This window comes from Rhipicephalus sanguineus, chromosome 6, assembly GCF_013339695.2.
Source record: "Rhipicephalus sanguineus isolate Rsan-2018 chromosome 6, BIME_Rsan_1.4, whole genome shotgun sequence".
In the NCBI taxonomy this organism is placed as follows: Eukaryota; Metazoa; Arthropoda; class Arachnida; order Ixodida; family Ixodidae; genus Rhipicephalus; species Rhipicephalus sanguineus.
The window spans coordinates 82,422,610-82,443,573 of record NC_051181.1 but is presented as its reverse complement, the minus strand read 5'-3'; the positions used below and the strand labels follow the sequence as shown (position 1 = coordinate 82,443,573).

General features: G+C 46.3%; 1 protein-coding gene across 3 annotated transcripts in view; it reads right to left on the bottom strand.

Moving 5' to 3' along the window:
* Positions 1 to 605: 605 nt before the first annotated feature.
* LOC119395948 (glutamate receptor ionotropic, kainate 2) overlaps positions 606 to 20,964 on the bottom strand; it is a 410,534-nt gene continuing 390,175 nt past the window's right edge. For 2 of the 3 annotated variants that reach the window (XM_049416822.1, XM_037662976.2), the window contains exons 14-15: positions 4,099 to 4,391; positions 606 to 1,400 (exon numbers count right to left, since the gene is read on the bottom strand). In XM_049416822.1, the coding sequence (XP_049272779.1) occupies positions 1,233 to 1,400; positions 4,099 to 4,391 (461 nt within the window). In that variant the 3' untranslated portion in view covers positions 606 to 1,232. Of the gene's footprint in view, positions 1,401 to 4,098; positions 4,392 to 11,709; positions 11,936 to 20,964 lie in introns of all 3 variants that reach the window. The other variant, XM_049416823.1, reaches the window with a different exon arrangement.

Genomic DNA, 20,964 nt, shown 5'->3' with positions numbered 1-20,964 from the left:
GACCGAAGGAGCGTAGGCCTAATTTTGTAACGTACGAGTCACTCTGAGAGTGGGCGTGAGTCAGTTGCCTTTAATTTGCCGGACTATCCACGTGGATAAACTACCGGAATGAATGCGAGAAAGCGATAGGTATAAAACAAAATTTATTTTTATTCATATAACATCATGCCCTGTTTTCTTATGTACAGAAACGTAGTTCGGCAACGGCAAATGTCGAACCACTATGAATTACAGTCGAAGCTATAGCTTACTCCTCCTCGTAGTCAGCTAATGCGCCACTACAAGCCACATAAGCTTTGAAAAGTGTGTTTTTCGCATGCCATAGAATACGTTTTTCTTATGTTAGTCCTGACGTTCGTGTGGTAACACTTCACATTAATGCCTGCAAATTTATATATATATATATATATATATATATATATATATATATATATATATATATATATTACCATCTGTGCGTGCCGGTGTCCTTGTAAACAATATTTTAACGTAAAAAATAACCACATTATTGAAAATCGTTCCATTCTCGCGCCAATCATAATGAACAAGAAGGAAAGAAAGAAAACTCAGTGCGCACACTCCCCATGTGTTTCTTTTCGAATCTAATGGATGAAATATAGCAGAAACATCCTCTAATCGAAAGAAAGTGCCACAGTTTGGTGTACCCTGGCCCGAAAGGCTAGCGGTACACTCTAAACCAGGTCCTGCATAATGTGCAAGCTAAAACCAGAAAACTGTACCAAAAGACCAAGTTTGGTCTTTCGGTACATTTCCAAAACTGCACTGTTCTAAGAGTACAGTACAGTAAGAAATCTGGCCAGTTTCCAAAACTGTACTGTCCGGAAAGGCGCAGTACAGTATACATAGCTATACAGCTTCGAAGACTGTACTGTTCCAGAAGGTACAGCACAGTCTCGGAAAAGTACAGTGCAATACAGAAAACTGTACTGTTCATAAAGGTACAGCACAATGCCCGAAAGGTACAGTACAGTACAGGAAACTGCTGTTCTAAAAGGTAGTGTACAATGCCCAAAAGGTTTTGGAAACTGTACTTCCGGAAGCTGAACAGTTTCCTGTACTGTACTCTACCACTGGGGCACTGTGCTTTTGGAAATGTGTAGAAAACTGTAGTTTCCAAAACTTTACCAAAATGCCACGTTTCCTGGCTACAGCTAAGACTTTTTGCAGAACCTGGATAAGAGTGTAAGAACAATGCGGGCAAGTTTTAAAATCTATCCCACAGCCATGCCCCCGCTTCTTGTCGAAGACTGAGCAACAGAGCGAAGAGTAGCCTCTCCGTCCAGCGAACCTTCCATGGAACGCGACGTCGGGCTGAACTTGCGTCCGCGGCAAGTTACGACCAACTTGCACGCGTGGAACATTTCCATCGGGATCGACTCCTGAAAAGGACAGAAGACTTATACTTCACAGCTGCACAGTACAACAATTAAAAAACACTTCGTTAAAAACACCGAAAAGAGATTCCGCAGAACCAACTCTGGTTGTTATCGGTGTGTACATTGGTTTACTTCCTTCTCTCGCATTTTCAGCCCGTACGGACTATTACCGTATAAAACATGGAAGTTGAATTTGTCACAAGCGTGACTACAGATTCATCATAAGCGTGAAATCAGGATTGCAAGGGCAGGCTAAGGAGAAAAGGTTGAATTAAGACGTAAAGGACCTATACGCCACATTATAAAGATACTAAGACAGAGCGTCAAAGGGAACACAGTAAGATGAAAATATGTTGACCGATTCCGAGCTGAGACGTGATGATGCGAAATCATTTATTGTATTTAGAATAAGTCAAAGCAACGTTGCTTCGGTAAGAACAAGTAGCCGGCAATAGCCGTTATTAGCCAATATTAGACTGTCCGTACCATAAATCAGCCAACAATGGCCGTCGTTTAACCAGCATACGTAAACACAGGCAGTAAACACAGGCCAACACTATAGCTAACACTACAAATCATTTAGCCACATTTACCCAACGTTAGCAAGTGTTGGCTCCCACTAGCCGAACTAATCCTTTAGCCGACATGAGCCAGCGGTAACCATTGCTCCTAGTATGCGAGTAAATGCGGTAGGGCAAGACATTACCGCAGACAAAGCGCGGAAGGATGTGGCAAAATTTTTTTCTCGGAGGCAATACTGCCGCTCTGCCTAAACTGTATGCCCAGAAGATCAGCTGTTTGCTTGATGCAATCTGGTTAGAGTAAGTGTTGACGGAAGATGTGTAGCCCGCATGATTTATGTATGCATTTACAACAAACGAATTATAGCTTAGCTTCAAAACGCAGATGAATAATAGAGACAACATTGTGTTAGATGATTGCAGATAGTAATGTAAATTGTTGAGAACCAGTGCTTGTTGAACAATATGGTATCCGCAGACTATATTGAAACTAGGTGGACGTGTGGCGATCTACACAATGCAAGCAAATCTACACAATGCAAGCAAGAGCATGCGTTTTGTCAGCGCTCGTGTATGCATCATTTTGTGCTAACCGTTTTGCGGACGTTTCTTTTAGAACAATAATTGTACTATACTAGGATCACAGTTGCCTTAGACCTGAAACATTTATAGTTAGCCTACGACGTACGTAATGTGGCATTCAAGACCGCATTTCCGGCTCCGTTCATCCCTCCAACAACTTAAACAGCCGTAGAGAGATGCGCTTCTCTTATTTAAGCGAGTCTTCACTCAGGTATCGCTGGATACAGCACCTGTTGATGTATGGATATTCCCGAGAACGCCACTGTTTTGTAGGTCATATTGAAGGAGTAATAACTTCTATCTCTGGCGGCTTGCTTGCTAAAGCCAAAATACGAGTATGATTCGCGCCGATTCGCGGTACTCTGTATCATCTTAGGCCGCCTGAAGTTCTCCAACTTCCGCCAAAATGTAATTCCGCGGGTGTTTTTGGCATGTTGAGCGTGTCGATATGCGACTGCCGTAGCCGAGAATAAAACTCACGAGCCTCAGCTTAGCAAAGCAGCACCTTAGCCCAAACGGACCGTTGAAGGGGGTGCCAGTACATCGCCTTCAATTAAGATGCACTGTCTGTAAATGTGTCAAGTTTACACCACTTCATTACAAAGCACTTGATAATCTATTGCGAGTAACAGAAGGTGGTAATATGCTCTGTATTTTGCACAATTATTCGTGGTAATTGTGCGCATAATTATCTATTTATAGACGTGCTCTATTTTTGGATAAAAATAGTCAACTCTGAGGCTCAAATATTTGGCCAATTTTTAAATGTTATATTCATTCGGAGCAAACAGGGAACATCCGGGCAGCTACACATTAGTGATGCGAAGACTCAGGAAAGAGCGGAGCTGATGGCCTTCCCCTATTCCTTTCCCTCGTGTCTCTTCCCCCCCCCCCCCCTTGCTATGCTATACAAGACTATGCCTTGCTTTACCATCTCCACTCATCCTTTCAATCCTCGGCACCCTCAAATTTAGCCTCACCTTCACTTCCCTTTCCCACTCTCTTGCTATACTGTGTTCCTTTCTTGGCTTTGCATGCCTTGGCGTAGCTAGGCTTGGCTTCCCCTCTCTTAACGTGGCTCCTCCTTCCTCAAACAGTTAAATGCGGGACGACAACGGAGTTTTGGCAAGCTTAAACAGCTCAGCTTTCAAACTTATAATTTCGGTGAGGCTCCGCAAACGGGGAGTCGTCAGACATCGTAGTAGTGCCTTCAGTAAAGTGATCCTCTGTCACATAATGCAGCGCAATGAAGTTAGATGAGCACTAGATGTTCACTCAGAATGCGTGTTCAAATGTGCGCATCGCGTTTCAAGCACGTTGAAGTAGCACGCGGTGCGTGACAAGCCTCCACATGTAACGTGCACGATCCACCTCTTTCACGATGCTTCGGCGCATGCGCCGTTCCCCTTGCGGGAAAATCGCGAAACACCTCTTGGTCTCGGAAGATTTCGTTCTGGCAATACCGGTTGTCCCGGCCCGTACCAAAACCTTACCAGAACGGCAGAGGACATCATAGGAAAATGAAAAAGGCGGATTGTGCACACGACCTCTGAAGTGACTATATAGGAGATCGAAATTGGGGAGTCGTTTCAGCCTACCCTTTCTCCGTAGGGAGTCTTCTGAAGCTCCCATATAAACTCTCCCAAGCAGAGTATAGCCCCCGCGAGGCAGCCGACGATCAGGACGATGAAGACGCCACCGACGGAGGCGAGGCCCATCTCACTGCTGCTTGACGATGAGGAGGAAGCGTTAGAGTACAAGTGGCATTTGGTCAGAGCGGTCGGATCCGGTGGGTTCCGTGTCTTCCACCATTTCTCCTTGAGTTTGAACAGCAGGTCCCCTTCGTGGAACTCCACAATGGCCGCAGACAAAGCGCTGCGGATCTTGGCGTCTGCAAATGCGTGCACGAGCGTGAGGACTTAGACATCGCATGGCTAGAATTTGGGGTCATGTGCACATAGCGCCATCTCTTGTCGGTCACAGCGGTGGCCTGCCGTAGCTGAATGGGAAATAGACGAAAAAAATCGCATCCAACGCAAAGAGCTAGTCACCAAAAAGGACTCCCGGTTCGATACAGTAGACACTTATTTCAACATTCTGGTAAAATTAGTATCGAACTACAAACCGTGTGGCTTCCCAGAGTGTTTAATATTTTACAATGGGGCCCATGTGTTTCTATTGAGCGGTGTTCAGTTGTCCTGGGAAGCCACACGCTTTCTAGTGCGATACTGCAATTTTACCAGATTTTTTCAGTGGGTCTGTGCTGCATATATCCGGGCGTCCTTTTGGTAACTAGCTTTTTTCGGAAGATATAATATTTTTCGCCTGCTTTCCATTCAGTTATGGCAGCGAGGCTTGGCTACCTTAAGAGATGACGCCACATACAGATGTCCCCAAATCCTGAGAATGACAGGAGAAACATTAACAAATATCAAAGCTACTTATATGAAGCGGAGATCGCAATAGACAATTATGAGTACGATTTGGATCACGCGATACCCTGACCGGCGGGGCACCGTGGCAATAGCTTCGCGGTAGACCTTTTGCAAAAGTTCTTTAAACGCTTTTTTCAACAATACGTGTCGGCGAAGCGTTTAGTTCATTTTCTTAATGACCGATCAGAAGGTGTCCACGCATGAAAGAGAGTGCGTGAAAAAGTAGGGAAGTCAACCTGAGTTTGTTCCACTCGACTACTCTGTACGAAGGTGACGGGCGCAGGGTCAAAAACAAGCCAGAGTCGAAGAAGAGAGGGAAAGAGAGAAGAGAATAATACAATGGAACTCCGTAAACTGCACAGCGGCAGGAAGCGGCGCTGATAAAATCTAACATGAAGTATCGTAGACATCATGAAATGTGCGAGGACGTGGGGAGGGTTGCGCACCCTCCAACTTTCTCGCTTTATGCTCCCCATTGTATGGACTGGCAAGTAATGAACTCTGTCTAACTGACATGAGGTGATTGAATAGATCAATAGAAAAAAATATTTTCAGCATGCCATATATAAATGGAAAATGGATGGGGGTTTTTGGATAAGATGGATGTCCGAACAACTTGGTGCATAATGACAGAACGATATCTACAGCACGAGCGACGCGAGCACTTGGAAAAGAAATCACGCTGGAGAATGCTGTACTCACGGGAGAACCCACAATGCACGCTGCTGCATGCAGATTACACACGTTCCTTAAGAGATTTCTAAACTGCGCCACTGTTAGCGACATCCCCAATGTTTTATTGCGATAGCAATTATGTGGACAGTCTCGACTGAATTTTGCCGTCGCCGTCGCCGTCATGCACCGTATATGTATAAGTATGTATATATATATAAAAGCCCCCAAGAAAAATAATTCAGAAAAATGCTTCCGAAGCGCCGAATCGAACCAGGAACCTCTTGCTCCGCAGCGAGTAGCGCTATCCACTACGCCACCAAACGCAGATCCTCCACGTAGCTAACGGCGAGCGTTATATACACATCATTTACCGCTGGACGGACTCAGAGACGCTAGGCGCTTATAAGCGTTTCTTCATTACCAGCGAGATGGCGTTAGGAGCGCGACGGCGAGCGCGCTCGCTTCTTGTTATGTTTGCGCAGGGAGAACCTTGCCCTTCCGCTGTCTGCTCGCGCGGTTTTTTCGCGCTGAAGGAAAGAGGGATGTTTCACGCTTTCACCGTGATGTCCGCGCTCATGTTACGGAGCGTACGAAAGTCATTGGAGCTCAAGGGACGCCGCTAAACGAACAAACAGAAGATGAGCGCGAACTATCAAGCGTCACAGCTCGACACTTGAAGCACTCTAGTTTCCTTCGCTGCTTTGGCCGCCTTTGCAACAGGAGCGCTGTTCAAACTGAGAGTATCCATTGGCGAGCCTCACTTCGTATAGCATTAGTTTCTTGCTATCGCATTCATTGCTTCGCCCTTGCGGCGAAGCTGTGACTTTTTTGTGCGGATCGGATCTACTGCCTAAGAAGAGCCAAGGTGGGGGCCAGTCGTTTGTACGTAGTGTAAACTTTTCGCGCGCTACGGGGAAATCAAAGCGACGTAGATAGAACGACACGGGACAACACAAGCGCCAACTAACAACTGTTCATTTTTACAGAATCATGACGAAATACATACACACAAAGAAAAAAGCAGAAAACAAAACAAAGAACACTCACAGACGTGTCTCGAGGTCCATTAGCTTCGCTGCTCTGAATGAGCGACACCTCCGCGTCTGTTAATAAGAGTGAAGGAGCGCTATCACAGATATCAACACCGGTGCGGTGTGGCGACAACGCCGGCGCGATGACTAAAGATGGCGAACAGGTTCGGCACAGCCATGGTTTTCACGGCTCCTAACAAATTAATCTCACTATGTCATAAAGTCAACGACAAACGAGCAGCAGCCTAGCAACTTTTGCAGTATTAGTCATTGGGACAATCTTATTCCATGCGAAAACGAAATTGTTTATTGTGTCCCCCCTTTCCATAGGTGTGCGCAGGGTTCCCCTTCAGGGGGAGCGAAGGTTCATCGCGGCGTCTCCCTCCCCTCAACGTATGGGGCGGCAGACTTAGCGCCCTTCATAGGTGAATAGCGGGGGCACGAGCCCCCCTGCGCTCGCCCTTCCCCCCGTGGGCACGCCTATGCCCCTCTCCTGCGGAAGGAAGCATATTGGACAAACTGTGAGGTGTGAGCACAACTGTAACTGCAAGCTGATAATTCACCCCTTAAACATCGATACTCATTGCAGCAGGTTTCAGTGTCATCCGAAATTCGATTGCGCCACGATTGTATCACGACGCAAAAACTCAAAAGAGAGCGAAATCATCGAAGCCTTCACAATGTACCGCGCCGGCGACGATATCTCTGTTAGCGCCCCCTCACAACCATTAACAGAAGCAGAGATGTCGCTCATTCAGAGCAGGGAAGCTAATACCCCTCGAGGCACGTGGGCGCGAGATTGCGGATAGTATTTGCCTTGGTGTATTTCTTGCGCATGTGCGAGTGTCTTTTGTTCCGTTTTTCTGCCCCTTTCTTTGTGTGTATATATATTTCGTCCTAATTCTGTTAAAGTAAACAGTTGCTGGTTCGCGGTTGTGTTGTCCCGTGTCGTTCCATCTACGTCGCTTCCGTTTCGCTGTAGCGTGCTAAAATTTTTACTGCTGCCTAAAGAAAATACAGGCCATGTACAACACACAAACATTACAGACAAATCGATTGGAAAAAAATGTGTAGTTACTCGTTCCGGCATTCACAACTCCACACTTAAGTTCGATGAGTCTATATTCCTTAATTAGGAATGTCTACTGCGGAACGAATGCGGCGCCCGCTGATATAATGTGTTTTACCGTCTCACAGGAGCCATAGGACGTACGAGACTGACTGACTGATGGTATAAGCTTGACGGTATAAACGACCCTCCACAGTTATCCCTTTACAAGAGGGTGTGCTACTCGACGTGACCAGGCCCGTCGAGCCCTGCTGCTTTTCGACGACGGTGCAGATTTGTTCTCGCGTTTATGGACATTTTTCTCTGTTACTACTTATTTTTCTCTCCGTCCGCATGATTTATTTATTTTCCTAGTTTCAGTGCTCTTTCTTTCTTTCTTTCTTTCTTGCTATCTTCGTTTCTTCTATCTCTTCCCTCCTCCTGCAACAGCAGGTGTAGGCGTTGTGCCCATCTAGGTGGCAGTGGTCAGCCTGCTTCCACGCTATTTCCGCAGAGACATTGTGTATGTGTATCAAACTTTAATAATAATCTACACTCTGCAATCTCGAATGCTCGTCGTGCACACTTAAAAAAATATTTATTGTTCATAACCAAGTTGATTACTTATTCATTATTATTCAGTAATTCACTCTGTAAAAAAAGACTACAAGGCCTTGAAGATGTAAGGCCTATCCAGTGTTGGTATATGCGTGCGGTTTGCTATCTCTCACTCTCTCTCTCTCTCTCTCTGTGTATATAATGAAGGTCAGAGTGTACAGCAGTAGTAGTAGTAGTAGTAGTAGTAGTAGTAGTAGTAGTAGTAGTAGTAGTAGTAGTAGTAGTAGTAGTAGTAGTAGTAGTAGTAGTAGTAGTAGTAGTGTGATGAAGATGCAGGGGTATGTGCAATACTTAAGCAGCGGGTGCGGCGACCTTTCTGCAGAAACATGCGTTTTTAGCCCTCGCCTTCTTCTCAACATGTGAAGAAAAATAGACACATTCGATGAAACTTCAGTTGTACGTCTACGGCGTTGCCTTGTGCGCTTCTTTTTCTATATTCCCGCGTCGTTCGGTCTGGAACGATCACATGTGCTTCCGATTACTCTCGTATCTTTAAGTACAATGAAGATATCTGAGCGGGAACCATCACACGTGGTTTTGATAACTATCTCCTTTCAGGAAAACAACGCAGATATTTCTGTAATATTGCCCCTGATGTCAAAGTTGGTTAGCTTGTTATGAACTGCATACATCCGAACAGAGGCAAGCTCACTTGTAGACGTTTTTGTGTTTTCAGTGGTGTAATATAAGCTGACGTCGTTCGTCCGGTGTGTTGGTCATATCTCGTAGGCGTCCTTCACTGATGAAGATTAATGAGCTACTTACACAGCCGAATGTGCGCACCAGAAGAATCCAAAAAGCGAAAAGTTTTCGCTGTAAAGTCAGCGCTTCAGACAAGCAGCAAGGGCAAAACCGCTTTTACATAGGATCAAAGGAACTATTATGTGAGCTGTACGATTCGTTCATCCAAAGAAGCTATCTAATTGGCACGTGTTAAGACTGTTTTTTCGCGGTGCATGTAGATGTTAAGCATTCAGCGTAAAAACGCTTTGTGGTAAGCGTAGACCCTGTTTGTTGAATCTGCATCCAAATCCTCGAATACAAACTCATTAATCTTCCTCAGCTCAGTGCGCAAAAGCTTGTAGAACTAACTGAACTTCATAACACGTCACTCATCATTTTCATTTCACGGTAAGGATTGCTTTCTCTTGAACAGCCCTGCCTTAGTTCCAGAAGTTGGGACACATAGGGATCAAAATAATTCTCGTTGTAATTTTTTATTAATGAGGATGCACATTTGGGATGGTGGGCTACATTAGAGCCTGCTTTACCAGTACATGGTACAAATATTTAGGCTGTAGGAACAACCTACTTGTAACAGTAGGTAGGAACAAAAGCAGGAACAACCTACTTGTAAGTCTAAAATTATAAATAAAAACACGCAAATGAACAAACCAAATAAAACAAGGAGAAGCGATCAATGTGCCCACGTGTTCACGTAAAATTTCAATAAGATATCACTACGTGTGGCACACACGAATGCTCCTTTTCATGAAATACTTTAATCACAAACTCTATACACGTACACAGAGTGCATAGAATGTTCTCGTCAAGTAAAACGAATTAAATTCCTGTGCATTAGAATATCGGGTATGGCTGCCACGGCACGTATTTGTTTAGAGGGCATGATCATGATCCAATTATTTTAGCAACGGGAAAATCTCAAATTAGTGAGGCTCTCTCAACAGCTGACCCACTTATAACGCGAATTAAGCACACATATTAAACCATGTTCAAGAGACGACGAAGAGACTTATATCCTCATGAGGTTTAACATAAATACAAGACAGTGAAACCTTCTGTTCACTTCGTTAAACAGGTCCATCACTTGCGCGGGAGTACTTTTTCTTCGGTAGCTTTTGTTGCCTTATTTCGACGAGGGCGAGTCAGAAAACATGTTATCTCGCACGTGGAGCAACTCTAAATTAAGAGGCACGGGTTTTTCGGCTAAAACACTTCTTATAGGCTTCACCAAACTTGAGAGGAGGAATTTTTTTTTTGTCGTTTCACCGTGAAACTTCGTTCCGGGTACATCGGACCACGTGCCAGTGTTCTTGTTTCTTCTGGTTGCGTTTTCTAAAAGCCTGCATTTGGGGACTCGCTTCTACTCTGACTTTCCATTACGCAATTATCTTTTTTTTTCGTCCTTAGCCTATCAAGCTCCATAAGTAATTTCGTTTTCAAAATCTGGCTTCGCCTGCTTAAAAATAATTATAATTTGGCGAAAGGAGGAGCTAGGATAGCAGAATAAAACGTGTTTATTTGTATAGGCTGGTTTTTGTAGGGAGGCTTTGTTTGCGTACCATTTCAGTAAATGTAAAGCTAGTGTTCATACATCGCGGTTTGCCCGAAATAACGTTGGCGTAGTCATTCCTGCAAAGAGCACGTAAAAACGCAGTTTTATTAAGGTATGACACGAATACGTGGACACAGCTCTTGGGTCTAAACCTGGATAAGGCATAAACCTCCGCATATATGTGGCTACGACTCTGTCTTCATTTCAGTCATGACAGGTGCCGCCGTAACTTGGGTGAATGTATAATGCAGCGAAAAACAGTTGTGAAAATGAAAATGGTCTATTTATTTCCCTTTTCGACGTCATGTGCATCGCACAGGTAGACATTTGAAATAAAAAGGGAGAGGAGCCTTGCCTAGCTTGTCAGCCCTAGATGTAGGTATACGACCCTATATTTCAACAGTATGGTTTTCTTGACCTGCGCCTCTTATGACATCTGAAGTATTCACTTATGAAGCAGTTTTCAATTATTTCTACGGTCACTGCTCTCCTTCAAAACTATTACGCAGATGTATTTTGGCGTTATGTTGCTCCGCGCCAGTAATGTGAGCGAACACGAAAGACGAAAGAACACGAACACGATAGTATCATAAGTACGAGTTTTTAGAGTTCTCACAAACATAACCGCGTGTAGGGCTTTTGACCTGCAGGCATCCTCCACGAGCGTACACTATTAAGGCGAAAGCCTTAAATGCCCTGTAAAACGCGAAAATCGACCGTCGGCATGAAGACGAGTGAGGAAAAAATCATAACACTGATGACGTCACCATGTGACGTCATCATGATGTCACAGATGCCAAAATTTGTGACGTCATCTACCATGACGTAACGTGACAACGTCATCTCATGACATCATCGTTTGGTCAAAGGTGGATCGATCACGGAACCAGTACAAACCCAAGTGAGGTGCAAAAAGCTTTAAGTTCCTCCGTTCTTGGAGGCCACGCAAAGCCACGTTAGATGTAGAAAGCTTTTGGAAGGTGGCGGTGGAGGATCAACACATCGACTTAGAAGGAAATGAAGAATGTGGCTTTTGCCTTCGAGTCGTCTTAGGCGAATGCATAAGAGAAAATTCGCGAATGTTCACGAAAATTCTGGTTGCGTACCAGGGGGAGTGGCTATGCCGTATCCTTTGGAGTCCAACTGTCCGCCTATCTGCATGAGCTGGCAGTTTTTCTGCACCATGTACTCGATGGTAGTGGATTCCATCAGGTAGGCGTAGCCGCCGCGAAGCACTCGTTCTACGCCCTTCTCGTTCGTCTCGGCGAACACGCTGGGTTGAGCAGACTCCATGACGGCCCACATGCGCTTAATGAGCGACGAGTCCGAGTCCTGCGAAAAAAACAAAACAAAACGAACCCCGGTTAGTCACACTCAGTCTTCCTGTCTGCACGTGTAGTGCTCTTATGCGAGTTGGCTTAATGGTCCGATGCTACTTGACAGATTTTCTACAGTTGCTGTATGTGTTACCTCTAGGTAGCAGAGCAACTCCGCAAAGGCAGCTTCTGCACAGTGCTAGCAACCATGCATTGCGGAGAAGCGGAAAAGCTGACGCTCGGGCCAATTTTTGTATTTCTGGATGCCACCGCTGCTGCGAACTGGATTGACGCTAGTCACCAACAGTCAATTTTATCGCTGGTCTTCGACTGTCAACACGCCAGATATGCCGATCGGCGACATGGTGTGCATGTCACCCACCATGAAAACGGAGATGCGGCTTAGCCACATAGCTGTGGTTGTTATAGACAGACCTCCGCGCTTGCTAGCCATTGTTAGCCAGACCTAAGCGTACGTGGGCCGGTAGCGTCTGGAGTAACTCCAAAATTTTCCTGCTCTAAGTGCCCCTCTCGCGGAATGAAACTGTGTTACTGTCCATGTTGACTTTTCCTGACAGCCACCGCGGTGGTGCCGTGGTTAAGGTGCTCGGCTGCTGACCCGAAAGGCGCAGGTAAGGTCCCGGCCACATCGCATGGCAAGAACTTTATTTTGGTCAAAAGAAACTAGGAACCGAAGGCAAATGCCCCCAGGCCGAATCGATGGCTCCGCCCACGTTGACACCCGTAGGCCAAGGGCTTTCCAGATGTCGTGAGCTCTCCGGACGGCCAGGAGTTGATTTTGGAGGGCTTCGCGGATATGCGCTAACTCCAGTTCTCACCGTTGAGGTACGAAGTCCTTTGGTTGGGGCAAACCCAGGACACACGATCAAATATACACTGAGTGTGTTTACAACTTATACATGCCGTGAGAAAATCTCCGTCAATTCGTTAAGCACAAAAGGTGTGGGATAACATTTGGTTTGCATGACTGCCTGAGCTTCGTTGAGATTCTAATGGGGTAAGATGAATCGACGGCAGGATGAATCTCCTGCATACGTTGGAGTGTGAGGTTACCTCGTGAAAAGTACCTGTGGGTCTTTGTAGGAGCCGAAGTCATCCTGGAGCAATTCCTGATGTGGTGCGCGGCATGTGAGATCTTGCACAACAATGTAAGCTTGCTCGCTATATTATTACAGCCATTGGGGCCGACTGAGTGGCGTTGATGAGCAGGAAACCAGACTAGCTGTGAGCTATCCAGTTTATCGCAAATTGGAGTATTTAGAAGTAACTTTTCTGCTTCCACTGAGACGAAACCGGTTGAGCAATTCATAATAGCTGTAGCGGAATTGGAGAAAATCGTGCAGCTTTCCTCATTGTAACACTCAGTGCTATGCTTGCTTCTTCGGTGGCATGAATTGAGTTTGTCCTTAGGGACGCCGCACTCAATAAGTTGCCCTTCTCATTGACCACGGGAATAGCGCAGTGGTTGCCCGATCCATAGCTGGTTGCATCGACAAAAACAGCTGTTTTGATGCTTGTGCAGTTTACCCAGAAAACATTTGGCCCTGGCGTCCCTTCTGCCCTTGTTATGGAAAGGATGAATATTTCTAGGCATGGGGTTCACAATTATTTGTGCCCCCACTTCCTTCGGCAGTTTGAACTTAGCGAGGTCTCCTCATAGAGGCAGTATTTCGATTTCATCTGCAGTTTTGCACCCTGCCTTAGTGTTAGACATTCTTGCAATTTGAGACATCGAATGGGCCTCAATGAGCTCACTTACAGTGTTATAAAGTCCAAACTTGTTGATGAGCTCCGTACTCTTTTGTTGCGGGAGTCCCCGAGCTTTTTTGGGTCCAAAGCGTATAAGTGCATCTAGCTTAGCCTTCTCTCCTTCCTTCCGGTCCGGTATGATGCAATGTACCTGACATGACTGAGGAACAAGGCCTGATAAGCTCTGTTGAGGTTGCCCTCTTCGAGACCTGCATTTCGATTTGAGACCCAGCTTAGGAGCCTTAAGGTATTGTTGGCATGCCCCATGATACGGTTTGACTCCGTAGCATTACAGATGATAAGACCCAGAATTTTAGTTGTGTCTGCTCTGGGTATGACCCATCCTGTGTTGGCTGTGAATTCGATTGGCAGAGTTTCTAAAGGCACAAGGTTCCTAACACACCGTTTCACTTGTCTAAAGAGCAGCAGACAGATTTAGTGGGAGATAGCCTGAGTGCGATACCCTTAAGGAAGGATTCAGTGTTGTCAACGGCTGCCTGTAGTGCCTGCTCTAGTGCTGCTAGTCACCTCCTGGGGACCCACACTGTGATATCGTCAGCGCATATGGTGTGCCCCAACACAGCAGTCGAATTTTCGATGTAGGCGGTAATGCTGGAGGAGCGTGTGTCTATATCCTCTTCAGACCCGGCGTGCATTACAATGCACATTTGTTTTTTCCCGGTTTTCGAAATTCGCGCCACTATAAGAGCCAACATTCTTGGTGCAATCGCATGGTCTATTATGTGGTGCCATCTGGTCAGCATTATAGGAAGCATACTCCAGTGGAAGCCCCGTTTTCCCCGCTTTGAAACATGGCGTCACTCTCTTCTTCGACGTTCTACTCACGGCGTCCAAGTAATTCACAAATTGCTGAATAATCATCGTGTCATATTTCTTAATCGTTGTTTAAATCTACTTAGGAAGCGCTTAGGGATAATTTCCGTACGTCATGTAACTCTAATGGCGAGTATTTTTGTTATTACATGCTGTTTTCTTCAAATGTGCATTATAATGCACACTCGGTCTCAATGGGTGCTTTTTCCTGCGTATGTTCGGCAATTTCATGCGGTTCGTTACTCTTTGGCATTAAGCTTTCGCGTTTGTTTCACCTAGGAATCAGTGATAAAGAAACGTGTTCTTGAGTCAATGACCAGCAACGACGCCTCGGACCTAGAATTCTTATACGATGAGGCTGTCCCTTCCCCATTACCGGTTGCCGGAAGACAGGTGTGGTGCAGAATTTGACAATAGGCAGTTTTCGAATAGCGTACGCTAAGTTAGCGTTAGCGTTTGCGGCCCGCTATTTCCGTCACTTAGCGGGAGCCCGCAAGCGGAAGCGTACGACGCATGCGCAGTTGCGCGAAAAGGCAACGCAAAGCTTTCCGTACGCTACTCGAAAGCTCCCTAATGAGTCACTACAGAAGCTGCTGAAAGCCAAGGCCGGGCCCATGCCTTCTGAGCCAAGAACTGCGCAAGTAAGCCACATTTCAGAGCTTGGGAACTAGGGACCCTTCTCGAGGTGCCAAAACCCAGGATATTCTCAGCGCAATAGGCGTGCGCACGAGGGGGAGGGCAGGGGGTCGGCCGCCCCCTCTAGTCACCTAAGAGGGGGGGGGGCGCAAAATCTGCCCCATACGTTGACCCCCCTAGTCACCTATGAGGGGGGGGCGCAAAATCTGCCTCGTACATTGACTTAGTAGGGGGAGGGGCGCTGCCATGAACCTTCACCCCCCCTGATGAGGGACCCTGCGCACGCCTATGCTCAGCACACAAAGATCCGGAGCATCACGTGCAACATCGTTCTTTGCATCACATCCGCGCGAAACCTCTGGAGGAAGTTTCACAGCAAATAAGCGTGCTTTTCGCGAGCTAATATAAGATTTCGTTATAGGCGAGTGTCGTTCGTTTTCCGTGCATTGAGACCCAGTGTGCATTATAATGCACACAATGCTGTGTAAAAACTGTTTGCCGCACAGACGCAATTTTTCTCTGGTTTAATACAGCATGTGTGTGCATTCCAAAAATGTGTTTTGATTTCACCAGTGTGGCCACAAATTTGCACAGGTCTCAGGAGGATATATAGGTGCATGTTAAAGAACCTTAAATGTGCGAAGTTTGCGGAGCCCTCCACTGCGACGTGCCTCACATTCATTCGTGGTTTTGGCACATTATTATTTTGGCCCAGGAATTATTATTAATTATTACCTTTGTGGGCATCGACTACTCCTGAACGCGGTTTTTTACTGTACAGAACGTACGTGAGAAGTGATGAGGTAATGACATCTTCACCAGCAATCAGTGCCCGTGCGAGGTCGTGTGTATAGTCCCGCCGAACAGCACAAAATTTCAGTTGCGGAGGCACAGCATAGAACACAATCGTGCTTGCGCCTTTCTATCATTCATATTTGCACCTTATTCGACTTTGTTATTGCATACATTTCTGTCATTTAATTTTTATCTATATTTTCTTGTTTCTTGCCACGCCCCGACTGCATAGGGTGCGGTCTACTGTTCTCACAGGCCCATCCAACACTAGCCTTTCTTAACATAAAGTTTTATTTGAATTAATACTTACTCCTGCGCTACACCACCCCACTCCGATGTCGGCGCCATAAATACTGCGCGCGTCTGTTCGGACGCGTGAAGTCATAAAGCTGCTGGTACTTTTACTCCGTCTCTGTGCTGCGGTTAGGCAGTTTCTAAATATGCGCTGAGCAGTATAATCGCTTCCCTTTATTCTCGTGATTTATATGACTTGTCTTCCGGCATCGCTCACTGGTGGCACGATGTGTATTAGGTGTCTCGAAGACGTACTCATTGTATTAAGACCGTTACCTCACCTGCGTTCGACTCGGATGGCCGCACACGGTCCTGATTGTCGATGTTTGTGCGTTTTCTGGCACCTGGTGACAAACTCCCTGGCGGAGTACCCCACATTACCAATCAAATAGGGTTGTTTATATATTCAAAAAAAGAGAAGTATAAAAGCTACAACAACATGAAAAAGACTTAAGGGTTATAACTGGCACATATGATGTGGGAGCATAAGTTTAGTACAAAAAAACAGCTAATTAAGGGGTGAATAATTAATGAAAATTGATTGACAGCCTTGTAGAGTCGGGTTGTGAGAGACGGACACTTCTTTTCTGTAACAACGTCTAGTTTATTCTGACAACAAGAGAGAGGAAAATAGAGCAAGTGCACGCAGTGCACCGGAAGTGGCAAGAGTGAAAAAGTGGAAGGAGGAAGAGAGGGGAGAGTGGTACGTTGACTAAAATGCTAGTAAAGGAAGAATGAACAGGGAGCTCACGGTGCGGCACCGACCCGAGGCGTCGCGTTGTTTTTTTATGACCGCAGGGGTGTGCGATGGTAGTCGCGCTGATACAGATTATAGGTTCGCACCGAGTAGGATTGTTCGTAGACCCCTAAAACCCCGAACAGAAATAAAAAACATAAAAAAGGAGGCATTAAAGGTTGTCTATGATAGATCTGATATAGCAACTTACGTTTAATAGAGAAAAGGGTCAATTAACAGGACGAATAGTTAATGCAAATTAATTCAACGGCGATAGGAGCGGACCGAGTGGGGCTGTTCGTAAGTACCTAAAACACCAAACAAAAATAAAACATCATACAAAAGGAGGTGCTAAGGGTTGTATACGATAGATATATCTTACGTTAAAAAGAGGTCAAGACCAATTAACCAGTAGGGTAATTAATGAAAATGAATTAATTGGTGACAGGCACTTATCAAAACTGCACAAACGAGCACGCTGCTTCGCCCTAAGTGAACATAGAAAACTGACGTTTGGTTGGTACGTTGTAGCTAGGCGTAGGGCAAGTCTGCGCCTTGCCTCCCCCTCTCTCCGTCGAGCGCCGGCTCCGTGGTTACGTGCGTTACTCGCGGCGTTCGCTTGACGGTGCGCCAGTCACCTCCGCGTGGCGGCGCTTGCTTCGCGGCCTCCTCGCCCTTCGCGCGCCAATAGCTGGGTGCTAGCATCCTTCAACACGCTTAAGTGTACAATATGGTCGCCTAATTCCCCCCCCCCCCGCCCTTTGGCCCCCCTCACCCCCCTGCAACAATATCTTCGGGGGATGTGGGTACTTATTATAAATAAATAAATAAATAAATATAAACGGGTCGGCATTGACCTGTCGCCAGAAGAAAATGGTGGACGCCAAGCCCCTTTCAGGAAGCATAAATCACTGAGCGATTCCATGATAGTGAATGGGCGTGATAGAACGTTCGCTCTCGTGAATTCTCTCATTTCTGCTAGCGATAACTATACACTATCGTGTCAGCGAGCGAGCAGTCTGATAAAATGTGCAAACACGCCTGCGGCCGTACTTATGCGTACAGCCATTCAGCATTTTCTGGAGGCTCTCACACACGACCCTTTGTAAGCCAGAACATGAGTTAAAGGTACACTGAATAGTACCGTTGCCTTTCTGATGTCATGGATTGTGCGGACGTGTGAGGAAAGCCACTGTGACCTCGCGACAGAGATGGCAAACTCTTTGTCGAAGCAGGCACGCCGAAAGCGGGCGAGCATTTTCAGGGAGAAGCCAGTGCGAGCACAGAGCCCTCGACGCGGTTCCTTCATTCACTTAGGCTTCTCTGCGGCTTCTTTCTTAATGCATGAAGCCCGTAGGATACAGAAGTAGAAGGTAACAAAAGGCAAGCAAAAGAGGAAACATTACAGTCCTGCCAAGGCATCATGTTATCAGCTGAGAGAGTTCTCAACTGTTATGCTGTCTTTCGCGCTATTTTCTCAGGTTCATGATGCTCAAGCCTTCTTTCCAAACAGCGACTCTCACCTCTAGAGAGAGAGAGAAAGGTTAAGTGAGAGGCAGGGAGGTTAACCAGAAGTTTTTCGGTTTGCTACCCTGCACTGGGGAAAGGGTAAGGGAGGATAGAAAGGTAAGGAAGGGAAAAAAGTAAAAAAAAAAACCAGAAAAAAACGCACACACACTCGAGCACGGGAGCATCATAGTGGTTTAGCGAGGTCGGTTGGGCGGAGAAACTTCACTAGCACCTTCGTCGCTTTCTGGTTGGAAGCTAGAACGTTCCGGCACTCCAAAATTGATTGTTCAGAAAGCGGCTGGTGATCGACACGTTCTAGCGTTGATGAGAGCTGTTGTCTTTGGGAGCTATAGAGAGGAAAATGACACAGGACATAAGCAATGGTTTGCTCGCTGCCACAGTGAGCACAGGCAGCACTGTCTGCCATTCCCATTCGGTAAGCAAAGCTGTTCGTGAAAGACACTCCAAGCCACAGGCGGCAGAGGACTGTTTTGCGGATCGGGATAGCCCGGATGGAATTTGAAGTTGAAGTGACGGATCCAGACGGTGAAGGCGGGTCTGCAGAAAACCAGGTTTTCGGGGGTCTAGAGACTCGCAGAACTTCGCCCACCGTTGAGACTCTAATTTATCTAAACGACTTAATAGCATTTGCTGTCGGGCTAGTTGGTGCACAGCTGAACTTCAATTGATGGCGCAAATGTTAAGACAGGAACGTAGAGGACACGTAAGACACGGAGAAGCGCTTGTTTTAAACGCAGACCAATCAAGCGCTTGTCCGTGTCTTACGTGTCTTCTACGTCCCTGTCTTAACATTTGCGCCATCAATTGAAGTTTGTCTAAACGACGCTGAATCTTCTTTTGTAAGCGTCTGGCTGTCCTTAGATCATGAACGGATTTTGTGCGTCCGTACCTTCGTTCGGCTCGTCGACGAATCGCACGAAGTCGTTCCAACTCTATGTCAGTTTCCGAGTGCCTTGAGGAGCATAGCTTGCGCATCGCAGACTGCGCTGCTTCCTTGAACGCTTGCTCTAGGCCAGACGAGAGACCTCTGCTACAAGCATCTTCGATGTTGGTTTTAAACGCAGACCAATCAATTCTTCGGATTGCCCCTACTGAATGAAAGCCAGCGAAGCCTTTGATATATGTCTATAAACCACTTTACAGATGTGGCGGAGCTACGTGACACAAACGTCAAGTACAAGCAGCTGCTATATGTGGAGCCTTGTAGAAATGTAGGGCTTCCACCATTAAGTAGAGACAGATTCTGATCAGACACGAATGAGGCCAGTCGCTGACCTGTTACGTTAACTTCTGAGCTCCCCCAGATAGGGTGGTGGGCATTAAAGTCTCCCGTAATAACCCGTAGACAAGTGTTTTGTGCGAGTATGCTATAGAGCCTTTTTCTATCAAATCGAGCTGAGGGAGATACATATACACATACAAATGTAAAGGTGAGGTTTTTCTTCTTCACAGTCAGGCAAACATATTGTTTGTCATCGTGAGGTGGCACGGGCTGAATAAGGTATGTAAGCTCGCTACGAATATACACCAGGACCTTGCTGCTTTCGTTGTAGGTTGCGGACATCATTGATTCATAGCCGGATAGCCTATTGGTTTTGACAACTTCGGCTCGCGGATTACGATGATTGGAAAACGATTGGAAAATACATATTGGCGAAAATAAGAGATCCGAGATCTAAGTACTCTAGCGTTCCAGTGGATGATAGTTGCTTGTCAGACTTCTTTGCGGAACGAGTGGTGATTTCCTGCCATGGCTCTACGCGAGGGTTGCTAGGACCGGGCTCAGCGCGTCCAAAACTTGCAGGCTGCTTCGGGCGGTTGGAGTTCTCAGGATTCTTAGTAGTTCCGCCATGACAGTAACAAGAAATCGCAGCATCGGAATGATCTGTCGATCGACCCTTAATATATCAACTGAAGTAGGCTCGGAGGAAGCTGTAGGGCGAGGATGCCTGGAAGGAGGCATCTTCGCAGGCTGCGTACGTGGAAGCGCAGGCCATTGTTCCGCAGCGTTGGGCTTCTCCGACTCATTTTGCTTCTTGCTTGCAGCTTTGCTTGTGCTCGAAGCTAATCAATTTTGCCAAGGTAGCATTTGTTTAGCACCCTCTCGTGCACTCTTCCGTCGACGATTACGCCGACGCCGTACCTTATCCGCGGCTTCTTTGTGGGATGAGCTATCTCTAACCATTTGTTTGATAATGGCAATTTCTCTTTTGATTCGTGGGTAGGTTTTGTGTATTCAGTGGTGACGAAAGGTCCTTCGTACATCGAGTTAGTTTTTTGCCCGGTGATTGCACCTATCGTTGGACCCACACCTCATCTCCGACCTTGTTCTGTGGCGCTGGTCAGTGGCGGCGGTCGCAGTACCATATTGGGCCTCCTGCGCGTTTGCAGCTGTCTTGCGTGCCTTAACCTGGATGACGCGGCACGCGGTTTGTTGTGTAGCGGCGCGT